The following is a 21,665-nucleotide window of genomic DNA, read 5'->3' as shown; positions in this document are numbered from 1 at the left end:
CAACTCTTCCTAAAATAGAGACGGGAGGACACAGGTCAACATCCAGACCACATTCACACCTGCGAGAACCCAGCACCTCGGGAAGGGAGTAAGATACAAGCCCCAGCCCGGCGAGTCCCGGGCGCCCCTCCCCCCAGCTCCCAGCAGGAAGAGAGAGATCTGAGCAGGAGGGAGAGGGAGCCCAGGACTGCTGAGCACCCACCCACAGCCATCCGGACCAGAGGGCAGACACAGTGCATGGGTGGGGTCCTGGATACTAGGGAAACAGGGCGGCAGGACCGGTGAGCGGGTGCCTGAGGCCGACACGGGTGCCTGAGGCCGACGCCAGAGAACAAAGAAACGGGAGTGTCCTATTTTTTTTTTTTTGGCAACTGCTTTTTGGAAGTCTTAAAGGGACAGGGACCCTAATACAAGGGAAACAGGGAAGCAAGACTGGTGAGCGGGTGCCTGAGACCAGCGCCTGAGGACAAAGAAAATCGCACGTTCTTTTTTTTTTTTTTTTTACTTATTTAATTTTTCCCCCCTCTTTTGCTGTTGCTGTTGTTATTTTGGTTTGGAGAGTGCTTTTCAGAAGTCTAAGAGGGGCAAGGGAGGACACATAGTACAAAGGCAGGGAATCTGGGGATCTCTAGGCACTCTAACCCCCTGGGCAGCAGGGAGCACAGAGGCCCCGTACGGAGATAAATAGCCTCCAGGCTGCTCCCCCTCCAACGGGGCTCCACCATTTTGGAACAGCAGCCCGAGCCAGGCCACAACCACTGCAACAGCAGAGATAAACTCCAGGGCAGCCCGGCAGGAAGCAGAAGCCCTGTCTACGCACAGCTGCCCAGCACAAGCCACTAGAGGTCGCTATTCTCCCAGGAGAGGAAGGTCACAAACCAACAAGAAGGAAAGCTCTTCCAGCTGTCACTCGTACCAGCTCTACAAACTATCTCTATCACCATGAAAAGGCAAAACTACAGGCAAAGATCACAGAGACAACACCTGAGGAGACAGACCTAACCAGTCTTCCTGAAAAAGAATTCAAAATAAAAATCATGCACATGCTGACGGAGATGCAGAGAAAAATGCAAGAGCAATGGGATGAGATGCAAAGAAAAATGCAAGAGCAATGGGATGAAGTCCGGAGGGAGATTACAGATGTCAGGAAGGAAATCACAGAAGTGAAACAAACCCTGGAAGGATATATAAGCAGAATGGATAAGATGCAAGAGGCCACTGAAAGAATAGAAACCAGAGAACAGGAACGTATAGAAGCTGACACAGAGAGAGAAAAAAGGATCTCCACGAATGAAACAATACTAAGAGAACTATGTGACCAATCCAAAAGGAACAATATCCGTATTATATGGGTACCAGAAGAAGAGAGAGGAAAAGGGATAGAAAGTCTCTTTGAAGAAATAATTGCTGAAAACTTCCCCAAACTGGGGGAGGAAATAATCAAACAGACCATGGAAATACACAGAACCCCCAACAGAAAGGATCCAAGGAGGACAACACCAAGACACATAATAATTAAAATGGCAAGGATCAAGGACAAGGAAAGAGTTTTAAAGGCACCTAGAGAGAAAAAGGTCACCTGTAAAGGAAAACCCATCAGGCTAACATCAGACTTCTCGACAGAAACCCTACAGGCCAGAAGAGAATGGCATGATATATTTAATACAATGAAACAGAAGGGCCTTGAACCAAAGATACTGTATCCAGCGTGACTATCATTTAAATATGATGGCGGGATTAAACAATTCCCAGACAAGCAAAAGCTGAGGGAATTTCCCTCCCATAAACCATCTCTACATGGCATCTCACAGGTACTGCTCAAGATGGGAGCACTCCTAAAAAGAGCACAGAACAAAACACACAACATATGAAGAACGGAGGAGGAGGAATAAGAAGAGAGAGAAGAAAAGAATCTCCAGACAGTGTATGTAACAGCTCAATAAGGGAGCTAAGTTAGGCAGTAAGATACTAAAGAGGCTAACATTGAACCTTTGGTAACCACGAATCTAAAGCCTGCAATGGCAATAAGTACATATCTCTCAGTAGTCACCCTAAATGTAAATGGACTGAATGCACCAATCAAAAGACACAGAGTAATAGAATGGATAAAAAAACGAGACCCATCTATATGCTGCTTACAAGAAACTCACCTCAAACCCAAAGACATGCACAGACTAAAAGTCAAGGGATGGAAAAACATATTTCAGGCAAACAACAGTGAGAAGAAAGCAGGGGTTACAGTACTAATATCAGACAAAATAGACTTCAAAACAGAGAAAGTAACAAGGATAAAGAAGGACACTACATAATGATAAAGGGCTCAGTCCAACAAGAGGATATAACCATTCTAAATATATATGCACCCAACACAGGAACACCAGCATATGTGAAACAAATACTAATAGAAGCTAAAGAGGTAAATAGACTGCAGTGCATTCATTTTAGTAGACTTCAACACACCACTCACCCCAAAGGATAGATCCACTGGGCAGAAAATAAGTAAGGACACAGAGGCACTGAATAACACACTAGAACAGATGGACCTAATAGACATCTGTAGAACTCTCCATCCAAAAGCAACAGGATATACATTCTTCTCAAGTGCACATGGAACATTCTCCAGAATAGACCACATACTAGCTCACAAAAGGAGCCACAGTAAATTCCAAAATACTGAAATTCTACCAACCAATTTTTCAGACCACAAAGGTATAAAACTAGAAATAAATTCTTCAAAGAAAACGAAAAGGCTCACAAACACATGGAGGCTTAACAACATGCTTCCAAATAATCAATGGATCAATGAACAACTGAAAATAGAGATCAAGGAATATATAGAAACAAATGACAACAACAACACAAAGCCCCAATATCTGTGGGATGCAGTGAAAGCAGTCTTAAGAGGAAAGTATATAGCAATCCAGGCACACTTGAAGAAGGAAGAACAATCCCAAATGAATAGTCTAACATCACAATTATCGAAACTGGAAAAAGAACAAATGAGGCCTGAAGTCAGCAGAAGGTGGGACATAATAAAGATCAGAGAGAAATAAACAAAATTGAGATGAATAAAACAATAGCAAAAATCAACGAAACCAAGAGCTGGTTCTCTGAGAAAATAAACAAAATAGATAAGCCTCTAGCCAAACTTATTAAGAGAAAAAGAGAATCAACACAAATCAACATAATCAGAAATGAGAATGGAAAAATCATGACAGACTCCACAGAAATACAAAGAATTATTAAAGACTACTATGAAAACCTATATGCCAACAAGCTGGAAAACCTAGAAGAAATGGACAACTTCCTAGAAAAATACAACCTCCCAAGACTGACCAAGGAAGAAACACCAAAGTTAAACAAACCAATTACAAGCAAAGAAATTGAAACGGTAATCAAAAAACTACCCAAGAACAAAACCCCGGGGCCAGACAGATTTACCTCGGAACTTTATCAGACACACAGAGAAGACATAATACCCATTCTCCTTAAAGTGTTCCAAAAACTAGAAGAAGAGGGAATACTCCCAAACTCATTCTATGAAGCGAGCATCACCCTAATACCAAAACCAGGCAAAGACCCCACCAAAAAAGAAAATTACAGGCCAATATCCCTGATGAATGTAGATGCAAAAATACTCAATAAAATATTAGCAAACAATTCAACAGTATATCAAAAGGATCATACACCATGACCAAGTGGGATTCATCCCTGGGATGCAAGGATGGTACAACATTCGAAAATCCATCAACATCATCCACCACATCAACAAAAAGAAAGACAAAAACCACATGATCATCTCCATAGATGCTGAAAAAGCATTTGACAAGATTCAACATCCATTCATGATAAAAACTCTCAGCAAAATGGGAATAGAGGGCAAGTACCTCAACATAATAAAGGCCATATATCATAAACCCACAGCCAACATTATACTGAACAGAGAGAAGCTGAAAGCATTTCTTCTGAGATCGGGAACTAGACAGGGATGCCCACTCTCCCCACTGTTATTTAACATAGTACTGGAGGTCCTAGCCACGGCAATCAGACAAAACAAAGAAATACAAGGAATCCAGATTGGTAAAGAAGAAGTTAAACTGTCACTATTTGCAGATGATATGATATTGTACATAAAAAACCCTAGACTCTACTCTGAAACTACTAGAACTGTTATCAGAATACAGCAAAGTCGCAGGATACAAAATTAACACACAGAAATCTGTAGCTTTCCTATGCACTAACAATGAACCAACAGAAATAGAAATCAGGAAAACAATTCCATTCACAATTGCATTAAAAAGAATAAAATACCTAGGAATAAACCTAACCAAAGAAGTGAAAGACCTATACCCTGAAAACTACAAGTCACTCTTGAGAGAAATTAAAGGGGACACTAACAAATGGAAACTCATCCCATGCTCATGGCTTGGAAGAATTAATATCGTCAAAATGGCCATCCTGCCCAAAGCAATATACAGATTTGATGCAATCCCTCTCAAATTACCAGCAACATTCTTCAATGAACTGGAACAAATAATTCAAAAATTCATATGGAAACACCAAAGACCTTGAATAGCCAAAGCAATCCTGAGAAAGAAGAATAAAGTAAGGGGGATCTCACTCCCCAACTACTACAAAGCCATAGTAATCAAGACAATTTGGTACTGGCACAAGAACAGAGCCACAGACCAGTGGAACAAAATAGACACTCCAGAAAGTAACCCAAACACATATGGTGAATTAATATTTGATAAAGGAGCCATGGACATACAATGGGGAAATGACAGTCTCTTCAACAGATGGCGCTGGAAAAACTGGACAGCTACATATAGGAGAATGAAGCTGGACCATTGTCTAGCCCCATACACAAAAGTAAATTCAAAATGGATCAAAGACCTGAATGTCAGTCATGAAACCATAAAACTCAGAAAAAAACATAGGCAAAAACCTTTTAGACATAAACATGAGTGACCTCTTCTTCAACATATCTTCCCGGACAAGGAAAACAACAACAAAAATGAACAAGTGGGATTATATTAAGCTGAAAAGCTTCTGTACAGCAAAAGACACCATCAATAGAACAAAAAGGAACCCTACAGTATGGGAGAATATATTTGAAAATGACAGATCTGATAAAGGCTTGACATCCAAAATATATAAAGAGCTCACACACCTCAACAAACAAAAAACAAATAACCCAATTAAAAAATGGGCAGAGGAACTGAACAGACGGTTCTCCAAAAAAGAAATACAGATGGCCAACAGACACATGAAAAGATGTTCCACATTGCTAACTATCAGAGAAATGCAAATTAAAACTATAATGAGATATCAGCTCACACCAGTAAGGATGGCTGCCATCCAAAAGACAAACAACAACAAATGTTGGCAACGCTGTGGAGAAAGGGGAACCCTCCTACAATGCTGGTGGGAATGTAAATAAGTCCAACCATTTTGGAAAGCAGTACGGAGGTTCCTCAAAATGCTCAAAACAGACCTACTATTTGACCCAGGAATTCCACTCCTAGGAATTTACCCTAAGAACGCAGCAATCAAGTTTGAGAAAGACAGATGTACCCCTATGTTTATTGCAGTACTATTTACAATAGCCAAGAATTGGAAGCAACCTAAATGTCAATCGGTAGATGAATGGATAAAGAAGATGTGGTACATATACACAATGGAATACTACTCAGCCATAAGAAGAGGAAAAATCCTACCATTTGCAGCAACATGGATGGAGCTGGAGGGTATTATGCTCAGTGAAATAAGCCAAGCGGAGAAAGAGAAATACCAAATGATTTCACTCATCTGTGGAGTATAAGAACAAAGGAAAAACTGAAGGAACAAAATAGCAGTGGAATTACAGAACCCAAAAATGGACTAACAGTTACCAAACGGAAAGGGACTAGAGAGGATGGGTGGGTAGGGAGGGATAAGGTGGGGGAAGAAGAAGAGGGGTATTAAGATTAGCATGCATGGCTGCGAGGGAGAAAGGGGAGGGCTGTACAACCCAGAGAAGACAAGTAGTGATTCTACAACACTTTGCTATGCTGATGGACAGTAACTGTAAAGGGGTTTATAGGGGGGACCTGGTATAGGGGAGAGCCTAGTAAACATAATATTCATTATGTAAGTGTAGATTAATGCTAACAACAACAAAAAAAGCAGTTCCTGTGTGGTGACCTCCAATGAGTTCTACACAATGGTATAAAGGGCATATAAAAGTGTAGGCAAAGGGTTTGTTTGTGTTTATACAGAGGATCAAAGCCCAATTAGGCTACCCTGAAAATGAACTAAGATAAGATATGAAAAAGAACTTCCAACATCAGTACTCTCTGGAATACTCATGCCAGAAGATGATCATCAAAAAACCTCAACAAAGATCCACGTGCTGCTACAGGTGTAGATGCACTCATCCCACTGGTTCCTGGACTTGCCATGGGAATGAAGAAGGAGATACCTAAGCTGGCCTGTGCATACAGTAAAACAACAAATTTGACTGGATCTAAACTGTTGGAACTCAACCAAGAATTAGGAGAAGTGCAAATTGAAGCGCTCCAAAATCTTACAACTACAGACTATTTACTGTTAAAAGAACATATGGGATGTGAACAGTCCCCAGGAATGGGCTGTCTTAATTTGTCTGACTTCTCTCAGACTGTTCAAGTTCAGTTGGACAATATTCACCATATCATAGATAAGTTTTCACAAATGCCTAAGGTGCCTAACTGGTCTTGGTTTCACTGGAGATAGGTGGTAATTATAGCTATGCTTTGGTTATGTAATTGTACTCCTATTATGTTAATGTGTGTGTGCAATTTAATTAGTAGTTTAAAACCTATACATGCTGAAGTTACTCTACAAGAAGATATGTCAAAGAAATAATCAATCTTCCCATGTTTTTTTCCGCCTGCTACTTCTACAGATTTTCTTCTTCCTTCCTAATTACAACCCCTAAATAGAATTCATGCCTCATATCGAATTTACCGTGTATCACAATTCTTCCAAGTGGTAAAGATACCTCAAGACAAATGCTGGGCATAGAAGCCACAGGGCATAAATATCCAAAGAAGTAAAAAACTAACCTTTTCAAACAATAAGGCTTTTCTCTCACTTAGCAACTTTACATTTCCCTGTATGGCCCCAGAAGATGACTGGTTAGCCAGAGACAGGTAAGATTCCTCAAGGGAGGAACAACCTAAGACAGGCACAGTCGCAGGGGGACCATCAGGTGAGAAACTGGGGATCAACAGAGGTGAGGCTTAGAACCTCTCCCCCACTGTTCTCAGAGAAATCTGCTGCATCCGTGGATGTTTTATTGCCCTTGTCTAGCTTGGATTAACACATAGTCTACAGGCACACACCCGATCATCCACATTTGCTCTCTTACAGCACTAAACTATGTTTTCTACCTTTGTCTCGCATCTACCTACCACTTCAGCATTTTATTAAAAATAATAATAATAAAGAGAGAAATGTGGTATCCACATATAAATCAAGCATAAAAATAAAACAAATATTCATATTTGAACTAACTGTTTATAGTTCATAGTGCATGATCAAAACCGAAAGTTTCTGTGATGACTGCCCTTGTACTGTTCACCATGTAACTTATTCACTATGTAAGAATTTGTTCTCCATGTAAGAACTTGTTCGTTATGCTTCAGAAGATTGGAGACTGATGAAAATTAGGCTTGGGATGGATTAATGATTATACATTGAGCATTGAGTCCCCTATACGGAATTTTATTGTTGTTAACAATCATTTGATCAATAAATAGGAGAGATGCCCTCACCAAAAAAAAAAAAAAAAAAAGTACACACTTCCAATTATAAAATAAATAAGTAACCGGGATGTAATGTATAAAAAAAAAAAAAAAACTGACTGAATATATATCTCAGTGTATGGAAAATGTTAAAAATCACAAATATTAAAGATAATGATATGCATGCTGAAGTGTTTAGGGTTGAATTGCACTGATGCCTACTACTTACTTTGAAATAAAAAAAGACAGATTGATGAATGATTATGTATGTGATAAAGCAAATACAGCAAAATGTTAATGTTAATTTAGTTGGTGGATATATGGGTGTTCACTATGTAATTCTTTTCAAGATTTCTGTAGTTTAAATCCCAGGAACAGACCTTTTCAAATATAATTCCCAGCTGCACTCCTTCAGATATACTCTGTAAACAAATCAGATTTCCCCAGATATCAGGAACAGAGTAACCCCAATTGTTTCAAACATTTATTCCATCTATATCCTCATTACAAAAAAGATTTGAAGCAACTGGTTAGTCTTGTATTACAGTGATAGACTCTAATGGTTGAAAGACACAATAACACTCACTTATCCCTAAGAGTCCCAAATATTTTATATTCATTATCAACTTTTGTTATTCCTTAAACTTTAAGGGATTTTAGGTTGGGAATTTCTAATCCAGCTCAACTCCTTTTTTCTAGATCTAACACATTTATTCATTGGTATTCTCTCCGCAAGTCAGCATTATAATATATCACAGTATAATGTATCCAAATGATAAGGGAAGAAAGGCGGAAATGTCGCAGAATTATGTCATCTCCCAACCTACTATATGCCACAAGGAAAAAGCTGATGTTTTTGAAAAAGAAAAATAGGGAAAACCTTGTAAAAAGAAGTGCATACCTCCTGGTCTGCCTGATAAAGCTTGACAGTGATGTTCCTCTGGAAACCCACATCGTTGGCATCGTGAAACACTCCGAGGCTGGTAATAACAATTGGGTAGAGAACTCGGAAGCTCACACTGACAACTCGGTCCTCTAATGAAGTGTCTTCAGAAAGACCGAATGCCTCAATTTCCTGATTCAAAACTGAGGAAGTAATGAGAAAAGGAGTTTTACATAATCAAACAAATATAATCTTTTATTTTATTAATATGAAGTCAAGAAGTAGACTTGATAACAAACTCTTGATAATTATGTTATATAATTCCTTCACAAATGACAACAAAAAAGAAAAAGCTTCAGAAATGATTGCTTCTAAAAAAATTATTTTGAAGTTTACGAACAAAGTTTTGAGCCACATCTAAGTATTTAATTATCAGAACTTCTTTAATAAGTTTTTGGATACACATGTGTGCATATGGATGTCTAAATGCCACAGGGGAATATTAAATCCAAAAGCATCTTTTAGGAAAGGTTGGATAAATAGGGATATTATCAATAGCATTGACTACAGTTATAAATAATGAGTATATTTAGTTTGCTCTTCAAGTCCCAAAATTCCTACTTCTTGTTACAAAAGTAACTGAAATCACTTCAAGTAATACTAAAACCCTCTTTGCTAATCAATAGTGATAAAAGATAAATACATCAAACACAATAAGGATTTCTGACTATTTATTGCCATGCCTCATCACATTTTGCACCTTCACAACTACACTGTGTGGTTTGGCATTATCGCCAGTTAGATTAAGACACTAAAGCTCAGAGATTTAAGTAATTTGCCCATGGTCACAGAGTGACCTTGCGGCAGCCAGAAATCAAGCTCAGGTTTAGTGACTTCAAACTCAGTGCTCTTTCCACTCCCCCATACTGTCTAATCAAGGCTCCAAACCACCTGTCTCATGTAATTTTTTCATTTACCATAAATGAATCATAAATGATAGCTTACATGAAGCAGTTAATATAACTGAGAATATCAGTGCCACTTTGAGATAACTAAAAACTTGTATTAAGAGATTACATAAAAATTCTTTGTATCTTTTTGAGCTGTGGTTTTCCAACCTTTCTGACCACCTAATCCCATCACTTAAAAATTTGTATACACACTCATACATATATAAAATATACACCTATATATATATTATCATCCCTCAATATATTCACTATTAATAAAGATTATATTTTCTTATTTTCAGATAAATAGAAATTCTGTTTTCTTCCCACACCCCAGCAGATAATTGGATACCTACTTTAGAGTTCTAGAGTGCTATTTTACACTTAGTAGGTGCTCAATAAAATGTGACTAAGCAGAATTGATGGCTCGTACACAATTACATACATGAGCAGGAAGGGAAAAAAAGGAGGATACAGATTTTGTCATGGGCTGGGCAAGAGCGTCTAGACTCCAGATGTACTGGGCAACAAAAATTTTTCTCTTTAACATACACCATAGATAAATGATACCTAAAGTAGAAGCATGTCTGTTAAAGGCAACAGATTAATCACAATGTAACATAACTATATATATTTTCTATTTAAAACAAATACACCTTGAACTTCCAAGCTACCCGGACACAGGAAATCCTGCTGTTTTGACAATGCTATTAATCAAAAACTTCACACCCAAAGTGTTCTGATGATCTTAAGTTATTGAAACAAATCTAGATGCCATTTGAATGATCAAAAAGATAAAATCAGGTTCAATATTAATTTAGTTATAACTACTTTAAAAAAGATTTGCAACCTAGGTATTACAAATATGAAAAATCTCTATTAATGGGGGAAAGCTCTACTTCTTTACTACTAATGAATAATAGCACTTAAAATAATAAAAGTCTAGTTAATTTAAAGTCAGGTTTTTAAAATTTTGATGTGGTTTTAATTTCAAACAATTTGTTCTAGGCCACTCTTGGATTATCAGTAATACATTTTGTTAGGTTCTTGGTCCCTTTGGGACTTTAGTAAAAGCTGAAGGACCTTCTCAGAAAAACACAACTATACACACAGTTTTGCTTACAGTGTTAACTAAATTCTCAGACATCCTAAGGATGAAAACTGCTGTACATATAGACCTGAAAACACGGTCCAATTTATTTAAAAACGTGACTGAAACCCAACTTTTTATAAAAGACAGGTTCTTTAAATAACAATATTAAGAACCAGATGTCCCAGGAACTATTCTAAGTATTTTATATGTATCAACTTATTTCACCCTGTCAATCCTATAAGTACCTTTGTCTCCAGTTTAGAAATTATGAAACCAAAGCACAGAGATATAACTGTTCACAGGTCATACAGCTAGAAAATGTCAGGGCCTAGATTTAAAGCCATGGAGCCTGACTCCAGAGACTGTGCTCCAACTTGCCTACAAAAGCAAGATGTATGTAATTTATAGGTTTGACAAGTCTTAAATCACCAGAAGTCATGATCAAAATACTTAAGACTTGGAAAAGTTTACTCTCCCTTAGATCCACAGCTGAACATAAAGAAAATGCTAATGAACAAAGTTGGAAGGCTACGGTTATCCACATCCTAAAACTGGTTAATTGCTAACAGAGATAACCTAATTAATATCACATTTTCATCCCCATCAGAACTTCCACAAATTTTTAATTTTAAAGAGTAAAAATTATTACTTATATATTTAAAATGTTCTACTATTTGTTTCTTTTGCAGAAGCTTAGGCGATGACTCTAAGAAAAAGTTGATTCACAATATTTGTATCAAGGTTATTATAAATCAACAAGCCGGTGAAATAAGCAGTTTACCAAAAGTCCAAAATTCAGTAATTCAGTATTTATCTCTGCATAAGGACCTTCCAGATACGTCTGAATCACACTGTAAAATAAACTCTCATGGATCCTGAAATTATATCTATAGAGAACCTTCACAGATACTTGGAGTAATTAATCAATTTGTCAAAAAGTAATGAACAATAACTTTGATGAACACTAGATTTTAGTCTGCAAAAAAACAGAACATCAGACTACTCAGCTTAGCAACTTTCCTTCAAACTCAGAGTGGTATATGGCAGTCATAGGGCTGAAGACAAAGACAGCATACCTGGATTCGTGATGTTGAGTAGTCTGCAGGAATAAAGGTCTTCCCTGTCTTCCACAGGCACTTCACAGCCATGAGCACCTATTATGAACTTCACAAGCACACTGAGAGATGTGTTGGCATTAACACCAGTTATTGCTCTTCACTTTGCACATGCACGTTTCCTCATGTCCCTTTCAGAGCTTTTACTTTGAGGCACAAGTATTTATTAGGATTAATTCCAACTTTATTCTGCTAGTCTGGCAAAGAGTTGGGAACAAGCAACCTAAAAGTTCCTAACTACCCAGTGACTTATGTGTAAGCCTATACTATAATACAGTACTATATTAGAGTATGAATATGTTTGGCCTAGCTACCAGCAAATGCTCATGCCATTTAAATGCAAAGTACAGTAAAGTCAACTTTTCAAGTCCCTACCTAAAAACTATATCTGCAGTCTTGTTTTCTTCAATTTCAGAACATATCCCTTTTGCTCAAGATTAGTCTTTCTATCCAAGAGGAGATCCTCTCCTCTCCTAGACCTTGCTTCACTAGTTACCTGTAACTTGTGGCTCCTGCCTTATACATTATAAAATATGAAGTCCTGATATTAATTTCTATTTACTACCATACTTCCTTATCCCCATCCTTTCCTTTACAGTGAAGTCCTACAAAGAATTACCTAAAATTGCAACCTAGTTTCTTATGGAATGAGAAACTTTATAAAACAAGACATTTCAGCTTCAATGCCTACTACTTCCACTCAGATGTCTACCAACCAGTGTAACCACTGATTTCCTGCTAAGTCAGCTGACACTCTTCAACCCTTACCTACTTGACTTCTCCATAGAAACAGTACTGGTCTCCTTAAAATGCTTTCCTCCCTTCTTAATGTGGCTCTGCTCAGTGGGCTCCACTGACTATTCTGCCCCCAGATCTGCCCTTGGGTCTCTTCTCACTCTGCTCACTCTGTTCCCTTGCTCTTCCTGGACAATATTTATTTCCAGGGCTTCCACTAGCCTGGAACTGACTCTTGCATTAGCAATCTCTAGTTTGGACTCATCTTCTAAGTAAAAGATCCATAAATTCATTGGACATCTTCACCTGGGTGGCCCACAGACAGCTGTGTGCTTGTACCTGCTCCTACTGGCTTGTGACAGCCAACCTCTAGTTTTTCAGGAACTCTGTGAACTGGTAATTAAACACAGCCTTTATTTAAAAATTATATACAGTTACAATTAAATACACCACATTAAAAACAACAGAAATACTCAAATTAATAATTTCTTAATTATTTAATTACTATCTATATGAAGTTACTTATATCTATTCTATCTGTGTAGTGGATATACACTAATAGTTACTACTACTACGTATCTTCCCCAACTCTGTGTTCAGAGATGTCACATTAGTTGCTTGAAACTGGCCATTATGGGAATATTTACACCACAAAAACTGGCAAACACTACAAATAAGGGTTTGAACTATTGTATTGTTGATTGTCTAGACTTAAAAAAGTAATGGTGAAAATGTCAGCAATGCAGATGAAACTTAAAACTGTGACAGGCGTGTAGCCATTCAATTGCAAATACAAAAAACTAAGGATACCATCCCACTGTTCAAAAACTATTATCTGATTCAGCAGGAAAGTCACTTTATTGACTAAGAGTAAAACTGTCACATATCTTAGTTGTCAATTTAGTCTTACTCTTTAACTCAAAGGAAATATTATGTAAGAATTATACTCTTTCATCAAGTGTAACCCTAAGTTGGTTACAGATACAAAAGTCTAGTAAACAATTAAAGTACTCACTGAGAATCAATTTGTTATATGGAATTTATAATAAGCTTATTGTATATGTTATCTGTCAAATTATCATCCTTTTTATCAATAAAATTTATAATAAACATATGTACATATCAGCATACTTTTTTTCATAAATTGGTAAACATTTCATCAGCACACCACTGCCTACAAGTACCTCAAACTCAACATATCCACAACTGAGCTTTTTTCCCATGAAACCTGCTCTTCTCTAGTATTTTGTCTTGATTATTACTTCTCCAAATTAGAGAGCTAGCACTCATCCTAGACTACTCTTCCTCTTTCTACATTCAATTCCCTTATTGTAAGGTCACCACCTTAGTTCAGCCCCTCAGCAGTCCTTGCCTTAAAGAGGTCTCACCAATCCACTGAACTCACAACACAACTCTTCTCACAGTGATACGCCCTTCCTCCTCTTTTCATATAATAAATAATCTCTGTCTCTCTGCCCCTTTCCTTCCCTAGCACTTTATCTCAAAGTCACCCACAAACATTCCTCCTCCACAATCCCTGCACTCCAGTTACACAGAATTTTCTGGAGTTTCCCAAACACTCCAGGCTATTTGATATTTATATCATAGCACATATAACATTGCTTTACACTATTAGATCTAATTCCTTCTATTAAACTTTAAGCATATCAGGCTATGCTCTTTGTATTCAACCACACACACTACACTAACTGTATACAGAATATACTTAATAAATACTTATGAAATTGTATTGGTAATTGACAATGTAATGATTTTATTACAAAGGCATTTAATTAAATAAGGTTTTTGGAATAAATGTGGAGTCTGGCTCCTTCAGTGAAATGCAACATTTGAAAATAAGCCATAACCACATAAGTGCAAACACTTTTACTAATGGCCAATTAAGGCAGAATATATTTCATAAACAATTGGCATTTAGAATAAAAGTATAAAAAGAAATGAAAAAACTTTCTAAATAAATTATTGCAGATATTTACCAAATTTGTTGTTTTAAGTCATCTTCAAATACTTTTAGTAGATCCATAAAATTGCCCCAGAAGAAGTTTTGGGCTAACATGTATTTTTATATAGACATCCCATCATTTCTATAAAACAAATCACCAAGCTTACTAAATTTAAGGCTAGAATACTATGACGACAGATAAATTACTGGTGAATGTCTGAATGTTTATTTTACTCATTACATTTAGTTCTGGGTCATTCCCTTGATAACTGTTGAATGCTTTACTCTGTGCCAAGTTATGTTCTAGGTAATGGGAATACAGCAATGAAAAAAGCCAATGCCCCTTTTCTCATGAAACTTATATTCCAGTGGGGAAAGACAATTTATGAATATACAATTGAATATGATAAACATCCTAGTCAGTGATAAGTATTATAAAGGAAAATAAAGTCAAATCAAGAAAGATAGAGACAGAGCAGGGGTGAGGTGTTACTTACAACAGGGCTGCCTGTTAAGCATGGTGACACCCTAAGCAGACACCTGAAGAAAGTGAGGAAGTGAGCCATGGAGATATCCAGTAGAAGAGTGGTATTGTCAGGGGAAACAGCAAGTACAAAGGGCCTGAGGCAAGAGCATTTTAATGTATTAAAGCATAGTAAGGTGGCCAGTGTAGGGAAAGTAGATGTATATAAGGTAAGACTCAGTACTTCACAGTAAGCAGGAAGGGAAGTCAATGGAGGGGAGATAAGCAGAAAATTGATATAATCTGACTAATTTTAAAATGATCACTCTGGCTGCTTTATGGAAAATAAAATATAGGGGATCAAAGGCAGAAGCAGAAAATTCAGGTAAGGAGGCTTCTGCAATAATCCAGGTGAGAAGGAATGGTGGCCTTAGACCAGGATGGTGGTTCTGACAGTAACGGTAAAGGTGGTAAGAAACTGGATTCTGGATATGATTCTGAAGGTAGAACCAAGAAGATATGCTGATGCACTGGGCATGGCATGTGAGAGAAAAAAGAATCAAGATAACACCACATTGTAAATTTTTAAAACTTCCTATTTTCCTGATACCTCAACATCCTCACAAACAGGCCATGAGCCTACTAGTGACCAGGTGCACCAGTGTGATAAAGCTGGTCCCTTCTTGCCTGATGACTGTGAATTCGCAACACTGAAACACAACAGTAAACTCCCCTTGAGCCTTTGGCTTGCATACTTCACCATGACCCTCAGGAAAGGCACTTGCCCCTGGTCCTCACTCTCTCTCAGCTCCCCATAGGCCTGGTTGAGCCCACTCACTGGATGCTCATCTTGTATGGGCCCCCACATGGTGTGCTGTGCCTTCCTCTCTAGGACCTGTGAGCATAATAAATCCTTAACTTCACATGCCTCTCCCAGAGAAATTTCTGTGGCCATGTTGTAATGATCCTTACAGACCCACAAGGTGGACTTCCACATTTACAACACAAACACTAAGGTTTTTTATCTCAGCACCTGGTAGTGTCATTATATTCTGAGATGGGAAAGACTATATAGGAAGTGCAGGTTTCAGAGGTGGTGCTGATGATAGCAACGATTCTGAAGCCTTTCATTTGCTGGGTAATAGGTTCTATTATCAATTTGATCATGAACTAAAGAAACCTGTCTTGAAAATAAATGAAAGCTGATATGAATAAGATAGAAAATCTATAATGTTCACTATTGGTGACAAGAAAATCTCAACTGCAATTTGCCTGTAAAGCTACTCAGTCACAAACATGCCAGTTTAATGCAAGCCTGAGAGAACCTTCTCAGCTTACCACATCACCTAAGTGTCTTTACTTAACTATAAGTCCAACTGTCCATGCTTCTCTTCACTAGACCCTCACTACGTAATCTTCAGAGGGTGGTCTCACTGAGAAGAAGACTAAGTCCTTGGGCTCCTAACCAATAACTGAGCCATCTAATCATGGCATGTTATATACACTGCAGATCATACAACTAAAAAACACTACAGAACTGAAAAAATTGTGTCTCTGTGAAGTAAGTGAAAAGCATATTTAGACACAAACGTAGAAAATTGTGTCTCTGTGAAGTCAGTGAAAAGCATATTTAGACACAAACATGTCTAAGCAGAAAACTATTTTGGAATAGAATCTTTTAAGAATAACTATTCTAAATCAAAGCAAAAAAATAAAACAGACTAACCAGTGAATATATTCTCCCCCAGCTATCTTTTGGCCTAAAACCTTGGTTAAATTCACTTTTGGGGCTCAACTATACAGAGGGAAAGCAAAATGAAAGCCATTTCTCCCTGGAAAAGAAGCCACATGTCTGAATTAACCTCTCTGGCTATCCAAGAAGAGGCTTTTCAGAACACTTTGTAAATTGGGCAAAGTCCAACTCAGAAAACCTACCGTTGACTTAGTGCTGGATGTTGTATTAAATGCTTCAGCCAGGTGCTTCTTATCACATTTCGAAGTTCATGGTTATTGCGAGCTGACAACACACCGACTACCACATCATAGTGACTAGACTTCCGAGGGAATAAGGCCAACTGATCTAGAAATAAGCAATAAATTAGAAATGTCATATTTGAATTACTAAGTTCAATATGTAATGTAAAAATGTTTATTATTAAATGAACAAATATATATTCATGTTTAATAGAAAATACACAGAAAAAAAATTTTAAGCACCTATAAACCCACCATGCAGTTAACCATTACTAGCAGTTTGATGTAGAGTCTTTTTGTCTTCCACACATTTACATGCATTCATGTTCTCAAAAGTATGTAAATTCTTCAAAACAAACACGATGTTTAAAATAAGAATCAGTTTGGAAAGGCAATGTGGCACAAACCACAGAATAGGCAGCAAGAGTCAATTAGGCCATGGTCAGAATCCAGGCTCTTTTATATTTATTATAAAACTTAATTCTTGAGCTTCAGTTTTCTTAATTAACTAGGAATGGGTATAATAGTGCTTCTCACAGAGTTGTTGTAAAAATTAAATGAGATAATGTGTATAAAGGTCCTGGTTTGGTTCCATGCAAATAGTTAGGCCTTCACTGGCAACTAACAACAACAAAAAGTGCTTTCAAGGGTGAAGTCCTACATTAGCACAAGCTTGGGAGATGAACCTGAAGGACTAATATGCTGGAAACTATCAAAATCCTTATTAACACCAATGAATTCTATAGCCACCAAACGTACCACTAAATACTCGAAAGAATGAAAGAGGGGAAACAACATTTCTAGTAAGAAAGTCAAGTAAGTCACATGAATGGCTCATTTTTTACTGTTACAATATCTAATGGACAGGAAGACATTTAAAAAAGGTGTCCTTAGAAAAAAGACAGAAGGGAAAGATACTTTGTCCCTGCTTTTTTTATTACCCATTTCAGAGCTGGAGAGCTACAAGCTTATTTATAGCTCTGATGAGGGATCCATTTCATTGCTTTATCCAGTGGTGGGAACTGGTCCAAAATGTTTCCAAAAGTAAATTATGAAGGCCAGAGATCTTTACTACATTAAATGCAATGTTTTTATATGCCACAGGATCTAGATATTCAGTGAAAAGACAATAAAAATATGTTGACATTTTTTTAAAGGACCTATTAAAGTAATAAAGAGAAAATCTGGGTACAGATTCTTCTAACAGGATAATTTAAGGATATTACATTGTAACAATTATGGGAATACAGGAAGTTTTGTGTAGATACCTTATCTTCCACAATAGTTTATGCTTCTAAAATGGTATTTCAATTATAAACAGAAGAGATACTTGTTATTTAGTACCATCAATCTTATACTAAAATGCATTCTTAAAGACAGAACTTATCTTTAAGTAAATCCAAATTTTCATGGATTAAGCTTGCTTATTAATAGGCCATTGAACACCTATTATGTATTAAGTACTGTGTAAAGAGTATCACTTTACTACTTTGCATGTACAGTATCATTTAATGCTCACAACCCTATGCGGTAAGTAGTATTAGGCTCCTTATCAAACAAAAGAGTTAACAGGCACAGAGAATTCAGTAACTTGCCCTAAGGCAAAAAGCTAGTAAGTGGATAGCTGACTTAATCCCAGGCACTGTTAACTTCATTCTTCATCTGTTTTATGCTGTAGCTGTATAACTTAACATAGCTCATCTGAGTCTAAATTCTGAACTTTAATCCATAACACCAGTTCAAGTGGTGAATTAGTGATAAGGGATCACTGGAAATGCTGGTTAGCACCTCAAGTTTTTAGATGTATGGCCCAGGAACATTTTTCCTCAGGTATATGTAACTACACAGTGAAAGCGGTACCTACTGCTGAAACTAACTCTAAATGAGTCTGATTTCAGAGAATAATTTAAAAGCTATGTAAAATTGGTAATGATATCATTTCTCCCCCTACAATTCCACAGAGAAATATTAATAGCAAGTACACTTAAGTGACAAGAGTGAGGCACATGTAGTAACCAGATATACTGGATATTGATTTCATAGCCAACATACTGCATGATATCAGCAAGAACTTACTTAAACCCCTTGTGCCTCAGTTTCCTACTCAGAGAAAACTGACACCAAAAAAAGTCTTATACTCTTATTTTATCTGTTTCAAAAATGTCTTCTCAAAAAAGTACAGAAGAGCAAAAATTATTTAATTTGAATGTACCATTTTTCTGACATTATCAGGAAACAAGGTTGCTGCACAAAAGCAAAATTTCAAAATAATTTAAACATCCCTTTGAATGCCAAACATCACGATTTTATTTTTGATGGATAATCAAAATAAATATTCTAGGAATGGATTGCATGGAACATAATTTAACCATTTCTTGATGACAAAATCTTCATGAAAAATTTCTCAAATCTATCCCTTTCTCATTAATTTTGGCTGCTGCTTCACCTCAGGCTTATCTTGCACATGGACCATTACAAGGGTATCCTAATGGTTTCTTCCTGACTTCGTTGTACTGCCAAACAAGATTTTTCTAAAAATAAATAAACATGAAGATAAGCATGTGGCATATAAAAATCTCATGGATTATGGCTGTAAACTACTTTTTGATCTTATACCACCCCTCTCTGCCCCCATCGATTCTACGTGCTTCTAATCCAGGTCTAAGCTGCTTCTGTTGAACTGTTACTTTACATGCATTTCTTTATTTTTATTTTATTTTGGTATTATTAATCTACAATTACGTAAGTAACATTATGGTTACTAGACTCGGCCCATCATCAAGTACCCACCACATAACCCATTACAGTCATTGTCCATCACCTTAGTAAGATTCTGTAGAATCACTACTTCTCTGTGTTGCACAGCCCTCCACATGCCCCCCACCCACTACAGCTAATCATAATGCCCCGTTTCCCCCTTTGTTCATCCCTTCCCACCCATCCACCCTAGTCCCTTTCCCTTTGGTAAATGTTAGTCCATTCTTGGGTTCTGTCAGTCTGCTGCTGTTTTGTTCCTTCAGTTTTTTCTTTGTTCTTATACTCCACAGAATGAGTGAAATCATTTGATACTTGTCTTTTTTTGCCTGGCTTATTTCACTGAGCATATGCCCTCTAGCTCCATCCATGTTGTTGCAAATGGTAGGATTTGTTTTCTTCCTGTGGCTGAATAATATTCCATTCTGTATATGTACCACTTCTTCTTTATCCATCCATCTACTGATGGACATTTAGGTTGCTTCCATATCTTGGCTATTGTATACAGTGGTATGATAAACATGGGGGAGCATATGTCTTTTTCAAACTGGGCTGCTGCATTCTTAGGCTGAATTCCTAGAAGTGGAATTCCTGGGTCAAATGGTATTTCTATTTTGAGTTCTTTGAGGAACCTCCATACTGCTTTCCACAATGGTTGAACTAATTTACATTCCCACCAGCAGTGTAGGAGGGTTCCCCTTTCTCCACATCCTCGCCAACATTTGTTGTTGTTTGTCTTTTCGATGGTGGCCACCCTTACTGGTGTGCCTGTTGGCCATCTAAATTTCTTCTTTGGAGAAGTGTCTGTTCAGATCCTCTGCCCATTTTTTAATTGGATTATTTGCTTTTTGTTTGTTGAGGAACGTGAGCTCTTTATATATTTTGGATGTTAACCCCTTATTGGATATGTCATTTATGAATATATTCTCCCATATTGTAGGATGTCTTTTGTTCTATTGATGATCTTCTTTGCTGTGCAGAAGCTTTTCAGCTTGACATAGTCCCACTTGTTCATTTTTGCTTTTGTTTCCCTTGCCCGGGGAGATATGCTCATGAAGAAGTTGCTCATGTTTATGTCCAAGAGATTTTTGCCTATATGTTTTTCTAAGAGTTTTATGTTTTCATGACTTATGTTCAGGTCTTTGATCCATTCTGAATTTACTTTTGTGCATGGGGTTAGACAATGATCCACTTTCATTCTCTTACATGCAGCTGTCCAGTTTTGCCAACAAAAGCTGTTGAAGAGGCTGTCATTTCCCCATTGTATATCCATGGTTCCTTTATCGTATAATAATTGACCATATATGTTTGGGTTAATATCTGTATTCTCTATTCTGTCCACTGGTCGGTGGGTCTGTTCTTGGGCCAGTACCTAATTGTCTTGATTACTGTGGCTTTGTAGTAGAGCTTGAGTTGGGAAGCGAGACCCCCCTGCTTTATTCTTCCTTCTCAGGATTGCTTTGGCTATTCAGGATCTTTTGTGGTTCCATATGAATTTTAGAACTATTTGTTCCAGTTCATTGAAGCATAGTGTTGGTACTTTGATAGGGACTGCATTGAATCTGTAGATTGCTTTAGGCAAGATGGACATTTTGACAATATTAATTCTTTCTACCCAAGAGTATGGGATGAATTTCCATTTGTTAGTGTCCTCTTTAATTTTTCTTGGGAGTGTCTTGTAGTTTTCAGGGTATAGGTCTTTCACTTCCTTGGTTAGGTTTCTTCCTAGGTATTCTATTCTTTTTGATATAATTGTGAATGGAAATGTTTTCCTGATCTCTCTTTCTGCTAGCTCATTGTCAGTGTGTAGGAATGCAACAGATTTCTGTATATTCATTTTGTATCCAGGAGCTTTGCTGAATTCAGATATTAGTTCTAGTAGTTTTGGAGTGCAGTCTTTAGGGTTTTGTATGTACAATATCATGTCATCTGCAAATAGTGACAGTTGACTACTTCTTCACCAATC

At 37.3% G+C, this 21,665-nt stretch overlaps 1 protein-coding gene across 3 annotated transcripts in view; it reads right to left on the bottom strand.

Moving 5' to 3' along the window:
- The window catches only part of B3GALNT2 (beta-1,3-N-acetylgalactosaminyltransferase 2), a 78,549-nt gene that overhangs the window by 38,816 nt on the left and 18,068 nt on the right, over window positions 1–21,665 (bottom strand). For all 3 annotated transcript variants that reach the window (XM_037017122.1, XM_017668081.2, XM_017668080.3), the window contains exons 2-4: window positions 16,907–17,051; window positions 11,772–11,872; window positions 8,671–8,855 (exon numbers count right to left, since the gene is read on the bottom strand). In XM_037017122.1, the coding sequence (XP_036873017.1) occupies window positions 8,671–8,855; window positions 11,772–11,872; window positions 16,907–17,051 (431 nt within the window). The remainder of the gene's footprint in view (window positions 1–8,670; window positions 8,856–11,771; window positions 11,873–16,906; window positions 17,052–21,665) is intronic.

Source organism: Manis javanica, chromosome 7, assembly GCF_040802235.1.
Source record: "Manis javanica isolate MJ-LG chromosome 7, MJ_LKY, whole genome shotgun sequence".
In the NCBI taxonomy this organism is placed as follows: Eukaryota; Metazoa; Chordata; class Mammalia; order Pholidota; family Manidae; genus Manis; species Manis javanica.
Note: the sequence above shows the minus strand (reverse complement) of the source record. Positions and strands in the feature narration are given on the sequence as shown.